Source organism: Podospora anserina, chromosome 4 (assembly GCF_000226545.1).
Source record: "Podospora anserina S mat+ genomic DNA chromosome 4, supercontig 4".
NCBI classification, from domain to species: Eukaryota; Fungi; Ascomycota; class Sordariomycetes; order Sordariales; family Podosporaceae; genus Podospora; species Podospora anserina.
Window position 1 is genome coordinate 170044 of NW_001914850.1, and position 17722 is coordinate 187765.

Here is a 17722-nt window from a genome sequence, read left to right on the forward strand (position 1 = left end):
GCAAGTTGAAATTGGGACCATTTCTTTGTTGTCCGACCGTGAATTCGTTTGAGGCTCTGCGTCCATGTCCGCACACCGTCACTGGATGCACTTGTCCGCCGTGCTGGCCACAGAGATCACCCCACGATCGTCTGCAGGCCTCATTCGTTTGCCTTCGGGAATTCCAACCAGGATTGACGCCATCCATCCATGGTGACCAAGATGCGGGGGTGTGCATCTTCCCTGCCCCCTTTCCCCCGCACTCTTTTGCCGCCCGGTGACAGAGACTCGAAGGAGGGATTTTGGCGGCGCAGAGTAAAGGAGAAGGATAGGTGTTGCTGCTTGGTTTGCTTTTGTCTTTTCATAGCGCCGATGCAAAGCGTTGATCGAGTTGGAGTCTTGGATCTTTTGGGTGGTTGAAGATGGTGGGGCAGTTGCGGAAGACTGCCGGAGACAATCGTCCAGTGCCACGATAGCAGCGACCAATCTGCACTCAGGATACGCTTCAGAAAAAGGGGGGTTGTATTCCGTCGTCTTCTGTTCTGGACCCTGAACATGTCTCGGAGTTCTTCTAGTAGTGACGTGAAGTGCCAATGGGAGGATTTGGCTGGAGAGTTGTATCATGAAGCTGATCCAGGGCACAGTGGGGGAGGATGCGCAAACATCAAAACCAATGCCGAATGGTGAGTGCCGGATGCCGGATCTTGTCCTCTTCTAACCAACCGCTCCAGAGTTTCCTTCCGAATTCAGCGGCAGATAGGCTGAAAAGGGGGCAATGGGCAGCGGAAGAGGGTTACAGCTTCATGCATACCGTGCAGTGTGCCGTGACATGTTCTGTTTCTGCCCTCGCAGCTCCTGCATCTGCGCCATGGAAACCATCACTTTCAGGGCGGCGGACGAAGTGTTGAAACTAGCGTAGGCTTCGTAAGGTAGCGTGTGCCATTCTCTTCTGAAGCTGGGCTGACTTGTCGCCCCCATTGTCTCTTTCTTTCCACTCGGTCGGGAACACAAAGTGTGCACACAATTAAAGCGCAAAAGTTGCATGTCATGGATCCGTATGAGACTGTTCCAGGTCGACACAGGCAAGGAGGTGCTGGTTCGAGGTCATGGCAACGGGCAGCAGTTTCCCCTCGCACAGCTCGAGGCACTGACCAGTCGTTTTCGTCTGTTTCCGTTTCCAAAATTTCTTCTTCATCCCCTGTTCATTTGTTGCGTGCACACCCCACTGTCCCCCACCTGAAGCTCTCACGCAGGTCCTGACCAATGAAGAGTGGTGACTGCTGTCGATGCACGGACTCATGTGGGGCCGAACGAGTCCAGGGAAAGGGGTCACAGCCAATGATGAACCCCAATTCCGGGATGTCTCGGGGTCTTAGGCACACGCCCCTCTTCGGCGGTTTGACAGCGAGATGCTGGCCTGCCTGACTTGATCTCCACCTGCGCTGGGAGTGTGCCGTGGATGCAATCTTGCCCTGGGCCGCTGGACCTGGCTTGTCTTCTCCCAAGGTCCTGCTGCCTTTCCCCAGATCCAAAATCTCGTCAGATCCCCCCTCGTTCTAGGTTTCCAACCTCACCTCACCTGTCGACGCTTTCTTCAACTGCCGGTCCTGTTCTCGCGCCGCTCTTTTCCCTTCGCAACACGCTCGTTGATCCGCTCATTTGCCTGTCGAACCGACCACCCGCGTAGCACTCGACCGATTCCGAAGAAAGACCACACGAGACACATTCTTTTGATCCGAACTCCTCGATATCTTCTTCACATTTTGCCACCCTTCTTCAGCCCAAGCAGCTCAGCTCAGCTCAGTCCAGGGCTCAATACGAAGTACCGAAGTCAACTACTGCCGCCGGGCTATTCTGCCAGGAACCATCCACGGGACGGTGCAGCATCAACGTGCCACTGCCGTTTAACTCCGTACCGCATGTCGATTCGATAGCCTGCGCCCGCCGCTTCACTCCTATCTTGGTCGTTTATTTCACTGGAACTGCCTCCCAACTTGTTTATGTTTCCGCAGCAATCCCTTTGAACTGGTTTTTTTGGTGGACGCTAGGCTGTTAGCTGGGAGACATCAACTCTTTTGGCCACGCTAATGGTGAGTGAGCACCTGATCAACATTCCCCCGCCCTATAACCTGGTCTGCCAGTCGGAGCTGGACCGCTCCCCTGTGAATTCACCCGGTTGCCCCAACTCGTTAGAAAAGGATCGGGGACTCGGAGGAGGCAATTTTGGTCAGGCAAGGGCGTTGGGCTCTTGTCGATCATATTGGTAGACCGCTGTTCTCACCTTCACTTCACATCCAGCTTCACATCCCAACTCTTTATGAGTGAAAACCCGCCAATGTGTGCAAATGAGTTATGCTGACAGGTTCCCTTTTCATCCAGTCTGTGTGATATCCACCCGAGTTGTATTGGTCAAATTCACCGCCCCTTTCGCTACATCTTCATCTGCCGCTTCTCCTGCGCGGTGCATCACCAAGTCAAGAATCGACAAGCTTGCTCATCGATTGAATAGACAATCAGTTTCTCAACATGAACCGGTTCAGGACAAAGAAGAAGCAGAAGGAGGTGGAGGCGCCGACGACTCGGTCGAGTGAGGACTCGGAGCAGTCGTCTCTTCCCTTCAGAGGGTTTCGCAATCGCAAAAAGGTTCAGCAGGAGGAGACCAAGCCAGAGTTCGATCTCGCCACTGCTCTTCCTTCCACCGATGATTTCCGGACCAGTCTGTTGATGTCTAACCTCTCCGCCCGGTTCTCCATGTTGAGGGAACAAGATGATCCAAACACCAAGATTGGGAAGGCCAGCGATGACAGCGTATTATACCCAAATCGACAGTCCCGCATGGCCGACTTTGGGTTCTCTGGTGGTGCTGGTTTGGCTGACATCGCTGAGGTGGAGTCGATCAGGGCTGCTACTTTTTTGCGAAAAGACTCTTTTGCGTCTGATGACACCGACGTGAAAGGGGGTGTTATGAACCGTTCAAAGCCGCTAGAGGGCAACAACTTGTTTGGCGGGCGACAAAAAGTTTACAAAATTCCGGCTGGGTCAAAGGCTGCTGCAGGAGGCCTGGGAGGACGGGCTTTGTACGACGACGACGTTCCAATGTCGGCTTTTCAGAAATGGAGACAAGCTGAACGGGAGAGGTCTATGGAGAGAGGAGAGGCTCAGTCAGATCAGCCCGAAGAAGATGTTGAGCCAACGCGGTCGGCATCTCCTCCACCCAGTGCGTACAACCAAAAAAGGGAGACATCCTCAACCATGTCATCGGCTTCCAACTTGGCTCGCAACTCCACAGCGGCCACTTCGATTACCTCTCAGACTGCCAATAGCGTCAAGGATTCGTCCTCAGCGGCAACTTCCTCGACTACCGCGAATACTGGGCCGGTCACGAGAGCGAGACGGCTGTATGAGCAGGGTCTTAATCAGGATCTACAAGAGCAGCAATCCTCTGCCTTGTCTCGTCTCGATACAATGACCCGCCAAAGACCCTTTGGCACCCGCAATGACGCAGGCGCGGCACCTTCCCCCTCAACTGCCTTTGCTCTCGACAGATCAGTGAGCGAGAGACGGGCAATGTTGGCAAAGGCTAGCGCCCCAAATCTGAGGACCCCCAGCTCTGCCACCACTGCGTCTCCTGTGAGCTCAGCGAGCTCAGTTCCGAAGCCTTCGCCTCAGCCTGAAGCAAAGACAAACTTCGGCGCCGCACCCCCTCTCAGTCCACCCATCAGCGAGACCGGCGAACAGCCCTTCCTGCCAATTCAGCCAAACGATGTTGGCAAGGCGACGGCCCTTGGCATGTTCCAGAAGCCATCGCAACCGTATGATGAATCCACGTACGCCCAGCGCCAGATTCAGCTGCAACAGGGCAGGGAGACGCCTACCCCAAAAATCAGCCTCGATGCCAGCAGCAACCTTTCGCCGCCGTCACAAGCCTCACAGGGGATGCCGCCAACCCCGGTTCCCGACTCCGAGCTTCCAACCCCACCGATCATCTCCAACCTAAACCTGTCTCACTCCACGCCCGACCTCAGCCTCCAACGCCCGGCTGACGAGGACCACCCAGCTCTCAGGCAATCGGCAATGCCTACCCCCCTCTCCGTCACCCCAAGGGTTTCTAGCCCGCCTCCGACCATCCGGACATCGTCTGAAGAGTCTGAAGAGCCAGTGCCAATCGATTCGCCAACCCTGGGCCCAGCTCCCGGCTTGGCTGGCTTGAGCGGCATGGTTCGCCAACACCTGCGTAGTGAAAGCACAAACTCGTCGATCTACGACGGCGGACCTCAGACATCAGGCGTTGACTCCCGCTTCAACACGACACTGTTCAGCCCATCTATTGTTAACGACCTTGCGTCCCGCTCAAACCCTTGGATGAATGGTGATCAAGAGTGGGCTGTTTCGTACTACGGCGGTAACCCTGACAAGGAGCCAGCTCCAGAGACAGCTAACCCAGATGTAACCCCCGAAGCCAAGGCCGATATCACCGAAGAAGAAGTCGATGAGTTTGCCACCCAGCTCGCCGATGCCCGCCGTCGTGTCAGGGAGAAGTTGACGTCGTATGTCGAGTCCGATAGCAGCAGAGCCGGTTCCCCTGTGCCCCAAGAGGCGGCGCCTCCCGCGTCATCAACATCATTGAGTCTTGGTATCCTCAAGTCGAAGTCGAGCAAGGGTTCCATTGTGGAGCGATCGCGAAACACTAGCGCTGCGCCATCGAAAGTCACCAAGATGCTGGGAATTGGTGCTGCAACCATGAGCACCTCTCCGTTGCCAACCAAGCAATCCTTCGATGACAAGGATGTCTCGACACTTGCCACTATGAGAGAGGAGTCCAGACAGCAAGAGGCCGAGTCGCAGGACACCCGCCATTCTTCGGAATCAGCGACTAGCGGTGAACCAGCGACCAAGCCAGAGGATGAAGACAGTTCCCGTACTCCTCCTGGTCTGAGAGCGTTCCAGAAAGCCAGACGGGAACTTCAGAAACGCAAGGAGCTGGAGACGCTGGCGCGCCGTCAAGCCACGCAAACATCAGCCGCTGCCGATGGCCAAACACCCCTTCAGCCCCCCCCTAGAGCTGACCGTAGCATGAACCAACGCTCGCCGCCGAGCGGCGATAGGAGACCGCCTCCCGTAACATACCGGCCACGTGCTCCCAGTGACGAAAGCAACTACAGCAACTCCCCGAGTGGACGCGATCGCAGTGGCTCGGAGAGATCGGAGGGTGGTGGTCGTTCGCATAGCCGCCCTCCTCGCCTGATGACCAACGGCAACATTATGTCTCACGATCAGTTGGCTCCCTGTAGTGCTCGCACACCAATGATGCGCTCTCCTGGTCTGCCAGGGACTGACATCAAGGGGTCTCCCATCATGCCTCCTCATCCCTATCCCGGCCGCGGGGTTCCGTCACCGGCCGCCTCTCCCATGCTCAACCAGTCGAGATCAGTCGGAAATCTGGCTCTACACACGAATCGCCTCGGTATTGACGTCCACCCCGGGCAACCCTCACCCATTTCTCCCATGGGCCTCCCATCCCCGTCGCCCTATGGTGCTGGAGCATCGCCCTCGCCGGTTGGAACACCCACTTCGTTCGGTCCCCGGATAGGTCGACAACCATCAGTCTCTCAATCGCCAGCCTTGGGACCGGTGAATGCGAAGCGAATTGTCGACAAGCGAGAAATTTCCGAGCCCACGCTCATGTCAGCCACCACTCGCGTCCCAACCGTTAACCTCCCCCACCAGCGTGCTATGGGCCCGGATGGAAACGATAGAGGACGCCCGTATCCGGAGTCGAGGTCACGTTCGAGCAGCCGCGGGGGTGCGCCGCCGCCTCTGCCTCCGATCAATCCACGACGCAGACGAGATGATTCGAGTGCTGGACGCATGCCGGAAGATTCCGGCATGGCTGCCCCGAGGTTGCCTTTCGCCAGCCAAGCGAACCACAGTGCTTCCAGTCTTGACCATGCCAGCGAAGACGAGATGGGCCGCCGCAGATTGCGCAAGGCCAGGCCCTCCGATGGACCTACTCCCCCAAGCGCCAGGACCTCTGGCGGAACTCGAGACAATAGCCCACCATTTCTTGCCAAGGGCCCTCTGCCGAGAATGAACCCAGGCATGGGCCCCGGTGGCATGATTTAAGCATCACTGCTACCACCACCAACTTTTCCTTGTCTCTTCGTACCCGTTGTTCTCTTCTAATATTCCCCCGCGTTTTTCTCTCCATTGTCTTGCAGACATGTTTTTTTTTCATATATTTGTTTATTTTTCTTTATGTACATCTGGCCCAGGCCAAGGTCATGAGGCTATGAAAACCCGAGATACCTCTGTAAAACTAGACTGCGTTTAGGTGTGTGTACATGTGTGGACTGGGAAGGGTGGAAAGGGGGCGGAGCTTGAATTGGTTTGGTTTTTCTTTTTTTGTTTGTTAGGTCGTGGTTAATGGGTTTCTGGACTGGCTGGTTCTGGTATTGTTCAAAAGAAGTGATATCCCATATGTTGATGTTTTTTTCTTGTTTTATCTTTGTATCACTGACAGCTTTTTTACTTGTGAGGACCGACTGATTCTGTACTGAGCGGGTCGAGTACCCGCGCTTTATGTACCAGTCGCTGGATTTATTGTGGAAGATGTTTTTTGTATGTAGCGTATCAGAGCCACATTTGAGTGGGTGCTTGGTGGATGGGGGATCTTGTAGTTGTAGTTGAGGAAATTGAAACAAACAATCAGTCAAATGAAGGTTTTTGGGTTTGAGAGTGTCGCTGATGTGGAAGGCTGCCGCTGGAGGGGCTATGCTTGGAGGATGAGGGGGGTTGATGTTTCGTGGATCTCAACCGAAGTTACCCCATTGGTGGCGTTGCTTTGCATGCGGCTCATGTATTGCTCTCTCACCACCACCCCCGCTTCAAGGTCCGGATTTTGCACTTTTCTCTCTTGGGAGTTGTAACTTGATTAGGAGAAGGACAGCCTTGATAACAGCATTTATTGTCATTTACAGCCATATGTTGGTTAGGAGTGGTTGTCAAATTCGCCAATTCTTTTAGTTTCTGCTTCATTTGCTCAAGGCACTCGCCCCGTCTTACCAACCGGCCCCACTTATTCCGACGTCACCTCGTCCTCACCATGGCATTCATCCGCCCCTTTGTACCAAAGGACACGGAGGACTGCAAGTTTATTGCATGTTTTTCTCCACCCCCCCCCCCCCCCCTTTTCTTTTGTTTCATGATAATAATGTTGATCCATCAAACAGTGCAGAGCTACCCTGCCCCCTTCGCTCGCCTCGTCCCCGGCCTGTGTGGCTATGGCGCCCTACCTCTGGACGTTGCAGTTCACGCACCTCTTTCCTGAGCACTGTTTTGTGCTTGATGATGGGAGTGGCAGGGCGGTGGGGTATGTCATTGGGACGCCTGACGTTTTTGCGCTGGAGGAAATGTATCCGAGGTATGTGGAGGAGGTGTTGGGGAGTGAGCAGGGGAGGAGGGATGTACCGCCTCCGGAGCAGATGGAGAGGTTGGAGGAGTGGTGGGTTGGGGGGGGTGAGGGGGGAAAAAAGGTGAATGATAGGTGTTTGGCGCAGACGGCTTATAATGTTAAGTGGTTGGTGCTTGAGGGGGTTGAGGGGAAGAGGGAGCTTGTGGAGGGGTGGAGGGGGATGTTGCATATTGATTTGTTGGAGGGGTGGCAGAGGAGGGGGTTTGGGAGGGAGATGATTAGACGGTTTGTTGAGGGGGTGGAGGGCGTGAAAGGGGGGGAGAAGGGGTATGATTATGGGAGGGGGATTCAGTTGGGGGTTGCGGGGGAGAATAAAGGGGTTGTGAGATTTTATGAGGGGGTTGGGTTTAGGGTTTATCCTGGGGGGGAGAAGGAGGGGAATGTTTGGATGGTGAGGGATTTGTGATGGGGGGTTTTGGGAGTGTACCTAGATGATGGTTTTTAGGGCGAGAACTGTTTGGTAGAATGAGATTGGATCACTGACTTTTAGGTTTGATGATTTGTTGTATGTTTATGTGCCGCTGGGGTCCTGTGGTCATGCGCCATGTTTCTTCGCTATATGCGAAGGCATTGTTCAGTGGATTCGGCCTTTCATAGCATGGCGAAGGCTCAACCCACTCCTTCACGACTGGATTTCCTAGTTGAGTGCCCACTCAGCATGCCCTTGCTGTCACAGATTCCGATGGCATTTGCTGGATGGGAGCCCGCCCGATGTCTTGATCTGTGCCTGCCGCCAAAGTCGATCTGACCTGGAAAGTGGACTCAGCATTAACCTTGCTCTCGACCTTGATGTCGGCCTCTCCATGATCCCATTTTCGGCCATAGTAATGAACTTGATCTTGGCTCCGGCTTTGTGTTTACACCAAGTAGGAAACCTGACCTTTACCTGTAATTTGGTCTTGGTTTTAACCTTGCTCTCGCTTTGATGTTGATGTCAGTGTCATGCTTCTCAGTGCTAGAGGTCTCAACGCGTGCCCCAGCGCCGGAAGCCTTTCAATCAGCCCGCGTGCCAGCGCCAGAAACTGTGCTTGGTTAAGGTCGGTTCATGTCACACGGTTTGCGATATCAGTCAGTCCAAATGAGAGGGGAAAAATGTGTATATTCTCTACCATAACCTGCTGCTAGCAACAACTGGTAAGTCTACCGTACCTACTTACTCACCATAATACCCCTTTTCTCGCCGCGAGCACAGCCGAGACACTCCGATGGCCAATAATCGATTACGCACGGCTAAGAACTTGCGGTGTTTGTCGGCATAGGATATCAATAGTGTGTTGCCAAAAAAGACGCGCACGATACAATATGTGTGATGTAAATAGTGTTAAACCATTCTAAGCCAGGTGTAGCAAATACAAAACCCCTCAAGGACACCAAGATCATATTTCCTTGCTCTCATCTCTTCACTAACTGTTGCCCAAAGCTTTCTGATCAGCCCGCGCACCTGTGCCAGAAGTTGTGGGATAGCGGACAGTGGTCACTGGTGCAAAAAGCGAGGCGAAAGTGGTGAGAAAAGTGATGACGGTGGAAATCCAACAGAGAGAAAAGAAAAAGCTACAAAGTGTGTGAAATATTTTTAAAGCAACAAAGCCCTAATCCAGAGCAACCAAGGTGTGGAGTGGACCTGACAAAAGATTTCTAATTAGCCGTATACCGGCGCGAGAAGTTCTTTGCTCAGCGCGCGTGCCGGTGCCAGAGGTTTTCTGATCTGCCCGTGTGCTGGCGCTAGAGGCCTGCGTGCCGGTGCCAACAGCCCGCGTGTCGGCGCAACGAGCCCGCTTGTTGGCGCCGGGCACCTTGGACAGCAGCGTTTGCAAGCCCGAAGAGCAGCGTTTTCAAGCCCGCCTGCCAACTTTTGCTTGGATGGTTTAAGGTTTTTATGCATATTTACATTGGATTACCTGTAGGAAGCGACTTGCTCCATGTGCAACCCATTCCCCCTTTACTCCTTGTGCACCCCCATATAAACCCTGAGGGTTATAGCTGCAGCACTGCCTCTTGCTCATCAGCATTTATTGCAGAGACCTCACACCCACTCGGCTATCCTGATTCCCGTACAAATCACTGTATAATCAAGATCTTCTAATTGCTAGACTATCAATTAAAGCTATTTTCAGCATGGCTTCCACACATGTAGATGTTGCTGCTGACAGTAATGCCTGCACTGGGTGCGTATTTGTCAAATGTATAGCTTGCCCGACCATGTTGTCAGGGAGCTCAGCGATGCCAAGAATGGTCCAATCAAAGCCAAGGGTCGTGTCGAGTGTGTTGGACTACATCACTCACATCAACCGATACATCCTCACGGCAATGTAAAGGGAGGGTCCTTGTTCCCCGTCTATGTGATACTCGAGAACAGGCGTCTAAAAGTTCCATTGTGTGGAAGGCATGGTTGAACACAGTGGTTGTGGCTCTTGGTTACTCTCTGAGCAATCATTAACGGCTATTGTTTGTTAAAAACCGCACCTATAATCCTGACCCTTGAGAGGCGTGCACAAAAGGGTAATGGGGGATGCACATTCAGAATCAGGGGGTGCACATGAAGCAAGTCCCTATATGAAGACATTGTTCCGTGGATTGGGTCATTCAAACAATGATGAAAGCCAATCTAGGTTTAGTATCATGGCTATGTGGATGAACGTGTTGAGTTCTGGAACCCAAACAGTTGATTTGAAGCATGTAGGTGAACTTGTGATATTGTCTGACAAAAGAGAGGTGCTCGGAAGAGTGTACAGTGAGATATTTATACATAAAGAGAACGTGATCTGCCAAAAGCTCAGCATTCAACCTTGACGCAGTGTATCTGTCTAGTCCATGCTGTTTGACTTCTCCATGGAGCCTTGCATTCCTCCACAGAATGCAAACCTACCTCACAGCCCTTGATGTTACGATTTTCAACGAGATTATCATCGGCTAGGCACCGGCAGCCACAGCTCCGGCCCGGCACCGGGAGCACCTTCCGGAGTAACGTTTCGGCCCCCGCCTGCCTATTCACATGCCCGGCGGGTCCCGGAGGGGCACAAGGCTCCGACTTTTCACTCCCACTCCCACTCCCGCCGTTCCCATCCTCTCTCTCTTCTCTTCTCTTCTCTCCCTCATACTGCTTGTCTCGACAATTTGCAACCCATCTCGAGACCAGATCATCAGCTCGAGCACCTACGTCCTGTCACCCAATCCTCCTTTTGGTTTCCTTACAATCAAAAAGATCCCAATCATCAACATGTCTGACAACGGCAAGAATCCCGCTGTCACCGGCCCGGTAAGTCGCTTGAAGATCTCGCGATGGATGGATCTGCTGCTAACCCGCCACAGAAGGACTCACTCCCCGACGGTGGTCTCACCAATTCCCTCGAGGAGATGTTGACCTACCAGAAGGCCAAACTGGCTTCCATGGCGGGTTCTCCCAAGTTCGACCCCAAGGCCGACACCCCCAAGCGTGAGAGTGGCTCCGAGTACTCCAAGAGCTCCTCTTTCCACGAGGACAGCAAGGCCGGCAAGGGCAAAAAGGTCGGCAAGCGTAAGGGCGGCAAATGCAAAGGCGGCAAAAATACCGATCGCCCCAAGTCCCCTCTGACGACCAAGTTGGTCGTCAAGGATGAGTCTGCTGCTGCCGACAAAGAGCAGTCTGTCAAGACTGAGACTCCTGCCGGCTCCAAGTACCAGGTCGACGTCAAGGTCGGGACCGACGATCGTGTCAACAGCAAGGCCAGTATCAAGGTTGAAGCTCCTGCTGATATCGAGCACGAGCACAAGGTTAAGTCTGAGTCTGTCGCTGCTGTCGAGACTGACGAGATTCACATCGATGTTGGCGAGAATGACCTCTCCATCAAGACCGAGATCAAAGAGGAAAATGCCTCTGGCTCTGGCCACGGCTTCGAGTTCAAGAGCCCGTCCAGTCCCTCCATCAAGGCTGAGATCAAGGAGGAGAGCGCCTCTGGCTCCGATCGCGGCATCGATTTCAAAAGCCCGCCTAGCCCTCCCAAGACTCCCGTCAAGGCCGAGGATCAAGCTGCTTTGGGCCCTCAGATCAACAAGGAGAGCTCCGGTTCTGACTATGCCGTCACGACTCAGGAGGAGAGTCCCGTTATCTCTGACGAGGCCAATACCATGAAGCTTGCGAAGTCTTCTTCGGAGAATCTTCTCCAGAACACCAAGGGAGAGACCGCCGGCTCCAACAATTCTGATGTTCAGCAGGAGTGTGACGACAGCCCCCCTGTCCAGATTCGTCAAAAGGTCCAAATCCTGACATACCATCGAGACGCCGACATGTATGTCCGTGTCCGTAACGCCGCGTCTCTCGGTTACGGGTAAGACAACTCCTTGTTTTTGCTTTGGCGGCCATGTGTCGGAGAGGTGTTTGATTGCTAACGATGTCAGCTTCAACAGGTATGCCCATGTCCGCAAGGATGCCCTGATTTCTGCTTCGGGCGCCATGAAGGCGAAATTCGGCAATGCTGCCAATGCCATCATGATGACGGATAAGGACGATAGTCCTTTTGGGTTGAACGTTGTGTTTTCTATCCTTCACCACAAGTACCACGAACTTGGCATTCGTCCGACTATTCCTGAGCTCTATGGCCTGGTATGTACATGAATATGCCTGGATGATTGATCTTGCTTGTTGGCTGACACTTTGGTAGGCCCAGGTAGTGGAGAAGTACGATGTGGCCCACGTTATTGTGCCGTTTGCCGAGAAGTGGTTGGTTCATGATTTGAATTTTCATATCATCATGGCCGGGGAGAATCTCAACAACGAGCGGGTCATGGTGATGACTTGGATCTTTGGTGAGGGCCGCTGGTTCTCCCGCACTCTTCCCAAGGTTGCCCGCGAGGCTACGCTTCAGGACGGCGTCCTTACGGGCGCCGATGGTCCTTTCGCTGGAAGAATTCCGGACCATTTGATCGGTAAGGACATGACTGAGAAACCTACACGGAATTCTCTTGATGGCGCATTGACTAACTGACCTGTGATTTTTAGAATGCATGTCCAAGTATCGGCTGTTCTGCCTTCGCAAGTTGCACAAGTGCATCGATGAGCCCCTGACGGCACTGATCAACGGATCTCGTCAATACTGTCGCGCTGGCGATGCCACCGCCGACATCAAAGAATCCTGCAACCATCAGCACCTCGGAGGAATGATCTCTGGGCTGACCATCGCCGGGTTGGTCCCCTTCCCGGAGCCGGAGCGGTACCAAGGAAGCGTTTTGAACCTCATCCAGAAGCTGCAGTCCATCCGCCCTGTGCGCTACAAGGTTCCGGGTATCTCGCCCCATATTGACACGCACCAGAACTGCGGCATTCGCCATTTGCAGCTTCTCAAGGCAGTTGGGGCTGAGCCCATTCGTTTGACCAACGAGTTGTACCAAGACTTCAAGCGCCGTGGTCAGAAGACCGGCGTGTTCTCGGAGGAGCTCTACAATGAGCTCAAGGTTGAAGAGATCCATCCGGCCGCGGATAACTTCAAGGATGACCAGGATCACTTTGTTCAGGAGTCTTGGGAGTTGGACTTTGAAGTAGATCAAGGAAGAAAGAGGGGATGGTGCGTTGTTTGCTGATCGGCGCTGGTGGCGGATACCTATGGTTGGGCATCAGGCATCTACGGATGCTTGGGAAGTTTGATGGGATCTTTGGTGTTTTCGTCTAGGATGATTGTCACTCAGGCATACGTCATCTAGTTTCTGTGAAGGTACCAAAGAACTGTGTTGTAGCTAAATCTGAGGTCCCTACATGTTGAAGGGATGTCTTTTTAACCATGCAAACTGTTGTGCGTGTCCTCAAGGTATCCATGAATTGTGAACAAAGCGATGATGCCATTCCTGGATGTCAAGCAGGTGCCTGGTTACACATACTCGGCAATGTCTCGGGCTGAGGGAGTAGGTTTGACAACTGTGCAAAAGGAGAAGAAAAGAGGGATTTGGACTCTGACCGGGCTGCTGCATAGGGGGGTGGGGGAAGGGCCTTGATGGGCAGTCAATATTTGATCGGGGCATCTGGGAGCGAGGAGGGCGGCGGCACGGTGAATGGATTGATTGCAATTATGCTGGCAGCCGAAGGCTAGCTGCTTGCCTCGGCGACATATTCGAGGAATAGGTTGGGGGAGAAAGTAGAGCTGCCAGGCCTCGCTGGCAATGCATACATACCTTTGTGTCCCTATCTTGTTCTGCTACATGGCCGTCCGGGCCGCCGCTCCCCGGTTTGCACAGCTTTATTCCTTTCCATCTATCTCTTGCATCTGGTCATCGATCGTGTCGAGGGAGCCCAAACGTCCGGATCAGACCCATTTTGCTGCATGGTGGTGTCACTGGTTAAAAAGCGTGCTGGTTTCGTGTCTGTGAGAGGTACTGGGCTTTGGAGGTCGCTGTCTGGGTTGCGAAGAGCGACGAGGGGCTTGTTCACCCACTACCCCTGTGGTTGGTGCCCTTCGCATCAGCAAGTGGCAGCAGCAGCAGCAACAGCAGAGATGAACGGCTACCACCATCACAACGAACATGCCAACCGATACCACCATCGACCGACGGGGGGGTTTGCGTCTCGTGGTGCGCCTCCACCACTAGGGTTTTCTCCGGCGTCAACTGGGCTGCCACCGCTTCAACCTGCGCCGCGACGACCATCACCACCATCAGCGCATGCGATACCTTCGACACCACCACCACCACCGCCGCCGCCGAGCGCTACCCCCCTTACGTCGATACGACACCAGCAGCCGATACACCACCACCACCAACACCACCACCACCAACACCACCACCACCAACACCACCACCACCAACACCACCACCAATCGCACCTCATCACCTCAACAACATCACCACCTTTACCCTCCCCCTCCGCCTCCTCCATCCCATCAGAAACCCGCACCCTCCTCACCTACCCAACCCCAGGCCTCCCCTCCCCCCGAATAATCCGCCCATCCCAACCCCCCGTGCGATACCCCCCCTCAACAATAAAATACAACAACTCCGACCCCCACCATCAACGACACATTGTCTCAACCCTCCAAACAACCTCCAACCTCCGAAACCTCTCCTTCTTGTTCCATCCCCCCGCCCCATCCCGACAACAACAACCGACCGATAGCAACGCCCACCTCCCCGCCCAAATCCAAACCAATCGCTGGCTCTGCTGCCAGTGCGCAGAAGAGGGCTTCGTCGACCCGGTAGGAACAGTCCACCTCGTGGGTGAAACAGAAGAGATGTACAGCACCTGCCTGTTCCGCCCATCCAGCTGCCACCACAAAAAGTGCGTAAACTGTGTTTTATACGCTGGCCCAGCCTCCAGCCGAGACCCGGTACGGGGGGTGAAATTTCTTGTTAGGACTGTTGGGGGGTTGTACACCAGTGGACGGTTTATCGACCCTGTACGCTGGGAGTGTGGGGTATGCGGGGAGTGGGACAATAACAAGATTGACGGGGGGGTGAGGATGGGAACTGGTTGTCAAGGACGGGGATGTAAAGCACAGGGATGGGGGGGTTGGGGAGGAGGGAGGAGGGGGGTTTTCACCCGGGAGAGTATTGTTCTCAATCGGTATGGACAGAGGCTGGGAACGGCGGATCAGAGGGTTGCCTTTGAGGGGGGGCCGTGGGATTGGCATAGACGGGGGTTGGGGGATGGGAGGTGTGTGTTGAGTAAAGGGGTTAGGGAGGTGCTGATGAGGAGGGGGGGTGGAGGACGGGGAAGGGAGAGGAGGGTTTGGGGGGTTGGGGAGCAGGTTCCGGGGTATGAGTATAGGAGGCCGCCGCCGTTGGATGAGGATGATGAGAAGGAGAATAGTGAGTATGAGGGCGGTTTCCTGGCCGGGTTGCCGGTTGAGGGGGGGGATAAAGGGAAGGGGAAGGAGAGGGATGGGGGGATGGAGATGGAGGGGGTGGTTTGTGGTGGGCAGGGTAATGGTATTGATAGCAGACATCATGGTGGAAGTGAAAGGCGAGAACATGGGTTTATCAGCCCATCTTCTGCTACGATGACAACGACCAGAAGCCCGGATACGGGACAGGGGCAGGGAGCAAAACCACGCTTCTTTCCGGGGCTGTCAAATATGAGGATGTAACGATTACATTGGGGGGGACTACTTGGATGTACACTGATTGTAATATGAAAGAGCATTTCACTTCTGGACAGGCCAAATCTGTGCAAGCCAAGGGTTAGGTCAGTATGAAGTGAGCAAGCCAGGGTTGGCTATGTAAATGTGAGGGACGTGTTAAGATGCCGAAAGTGCTGGCGAGTACTCGGTTCACTGGCAATCGCGTGGATGTATGAGTGAATAAAAAGAATGCCTAAAGAGGGCATTGTATGTCTGGTCCAAATTAGTGGTTGTTGGTCAAGTGAGGTCAACTTAAAGATGGATTGGCCCTTGATAAGAGGTCTCGGTACGGATAAGAATGGCGATCGGACCGGCCTGGTGGCTCGGCTCCTGATGTTAGTGGCCACCTAAGACATGGGGCCAGCACTGACCACTTGGAGGGGCAAAGAAGCTTGTTCCTTTTTTTGACGCCAAGACAGATCTGATCAAGTACGTCAGCGGAAGAAAGAGGGCGAAGATGCCCCCGCCATCGGTATCATATTAAACAAGAAAACAATCCTGATGGGACAATATTATACTTTTCATTCCGTCTGAACGTTTGGTCCGTTTGATTGTTTACTGTCCTGATATCTGTTTGAGCCCTGCGCGGCTGAGTACCGCAACACGGCACACAAAGCTGATGACGGAATATGTGGGCACGGATGGCCGGCCAGTGACTCCAGTCTCTGGGTTGGGTCGGGTTAATGCAGGGACCCTTCCTCTCTTACTGACCGCCTTCCAGGAATCTGGGAGCCTGGTCGAGTTGCATGGTTACTGGCATACTTGTCACGATAACGAGGAAGAAGCTGAGGAGGAAGCGGAATCCCGGGCTTGAGTTTGTGGTGGGTGGGCTGGGCTGGGGTCCGCTGCCGGACCTGGATCGGCTGTTGGAGCTATCCATGAGATGCCATCTAGATGGCACGATGGTCGAAAGACTTGTCGACTATCTTTCCATACGCCATCATATAAGGCATGCCTAGTGTAACCGCACGCCGACTTTTAGACGCCTGTGGTTCCCATTGACAACCTGTATATATGCCCATCTGTTGACACCTACGTCCTGTGCCATCGTGCTCAGGCACCAATGCTAGGTGGGCTGACGCTAAATATGCTATGCTTCGATCCAAAGCACCAAGGCCTGCACGCAATTGAGGCCTGCATTGGACCAAAGGGGCATATGATTCTAGCGTTTACACATACGTACTCCGGGTCGCCTTCTGATGCCGTCAGCTCGGAGATGTCTGAACGGAGAGCTTCATCGTAGGAAAGAAACCTCTTACAGTGCGCCGGACTGGCTTCATCAAACAACCTCTGGAGCTTGAGGCCAAAAGAGTCCAAGACCCGAGCCGGGGCCAAAAGTGGAGTGCCACCGGACAACCAACCAATCAAAACCCCCATTATAATATTTTTTCTCTGGCTGCTGCTCCCACCTCCTGCGACCAGCGACTCTCTCAACGTTGCCCGCATCATCACTGGCAACAGCAAACCGCTTCGACCACCATCCTCCACGTTCGCTGCCGCTCTCCGCAGCAATCGCATGGTATGCCCCTTTCTCATCCTCTCTACCGCCCCCCCCCCCCCCTCTCTCTCTCTCTGTGTGTGTGTGTGTGAACCCTCACCTGACATGGCAAACAGAGAGCCAGGCAGCGTGTTGCACCCAACTCAAACCCCAGGTACTATCTTTGATGGCTGCCAAGTAATCAGGCCTTCCTGACCTTCGCCGTCGTCCGACTTGAAGCTCCACCACCTACCGCCTACCAACCACGTCCTCGCCAGAATCCTTCGGCGTTCACCTCCTCCACGGCAGCGACTCACCGTAGCGATCTCAGAATACAACCCGCCGCCCATAATGGCGCCTTCCAATGGCACTGCTGAGAAGCCTTCTACCCGGAAAGCTTCTTCCCACGTTGTTCCCGTTGTCCCTGTTCTCCCTCTCAGCTATGTGAAGCGGCTCCCGAATCAGCCAGCCACACCTTCCCCGTCTACCCAAAAGGTTGACGAGCCTTCTACCCGACCTGCCAGCCCCGAGAAGAAGAATCCCGGCGATCATGAGGCTACCACACCGTCCGCTGCCACCATTCACGTCGCTACGTCTACATCATCTACTACCGCATCGAATAGCAATACTCCAGGTACGTGTATCTTTTTCTGATTGACGCTATCGACTGTTATAAGCGAAATGGTTCCCCTTCCCCAAAAGAATGGTGTCCACGGC

General features: G+C 54.0%; 4 protein-coding genes across 4 annotated transcripts; all 4 read left to right on the forward strand.

The window, feature by feature from the left end:
- Positions 1-2505: 2505 nt before the first annotated feature.
- On the forward strand, positions 2506-6102 carry PODANS_4_3740 (uncharacterized protein; the record flags this gene model as incomplete). Its single annotated transcript, XM_001905750.1, has 1 exon — positions 2506-6102. The coding sequence occupies one exon, from the start codon at positions 2506-2508 to the stop codon at positions 6100-6102; it is 3597 nt and encodes a 1198-aa protein (XP_001905785.1).
- Positions 6103-7259: 1157 nt separating this feature from the next.
- On the forward strand, positions 7260-7856 carry PODANS_4_3730 (uncharacterized protein; the record flags this gene model as incomplete). Its single annotated transcript, XM_001905751.1, has 1 exon — positions 7260-7856. One exon carries the CDS (start codon positions 7260-7262, stop codon positions 7854-7856), a length of 597 nt encoding a protein of 198 aa, XP_001905786.1.
- A 4727-nt stretch (positions 7857-12583) lies between these two features.
- Positions 12584-13003, forward strand: PODANS_4_3720 (uncharacterized protein; the record flags this gene model as incomplete). Its single annotated transcript, XM_001905752.1, has 1 exon — positions 12584-13003. One exon carries the CDS (start codon positions 12584-12586, stop codon positions 13001-13003), a length of 420 nt encoding a protein of 139 aa, XP_001905787.1.
- A 905-nt stretch (positions 13004-13908) lies between these two features.
- PODANS_4_3710 (uncharacterized protein) lies at positions 13909-15495 on the forward strand (the record flags this gene model as incomplete). Its single annotated transcript, XM_001905753.1, has 1 exon — positions 13909-15495. The coding sequence occupies one exon, from the start codon at positions 13909-13911 to the stop codon at positions 15493-15495; it is 1587 nt and encodes a 528-aa protein (XP_001905788.1).
- Between the last annotated feature and the right edge of the window lie 2227 nt (positions 15496-17722).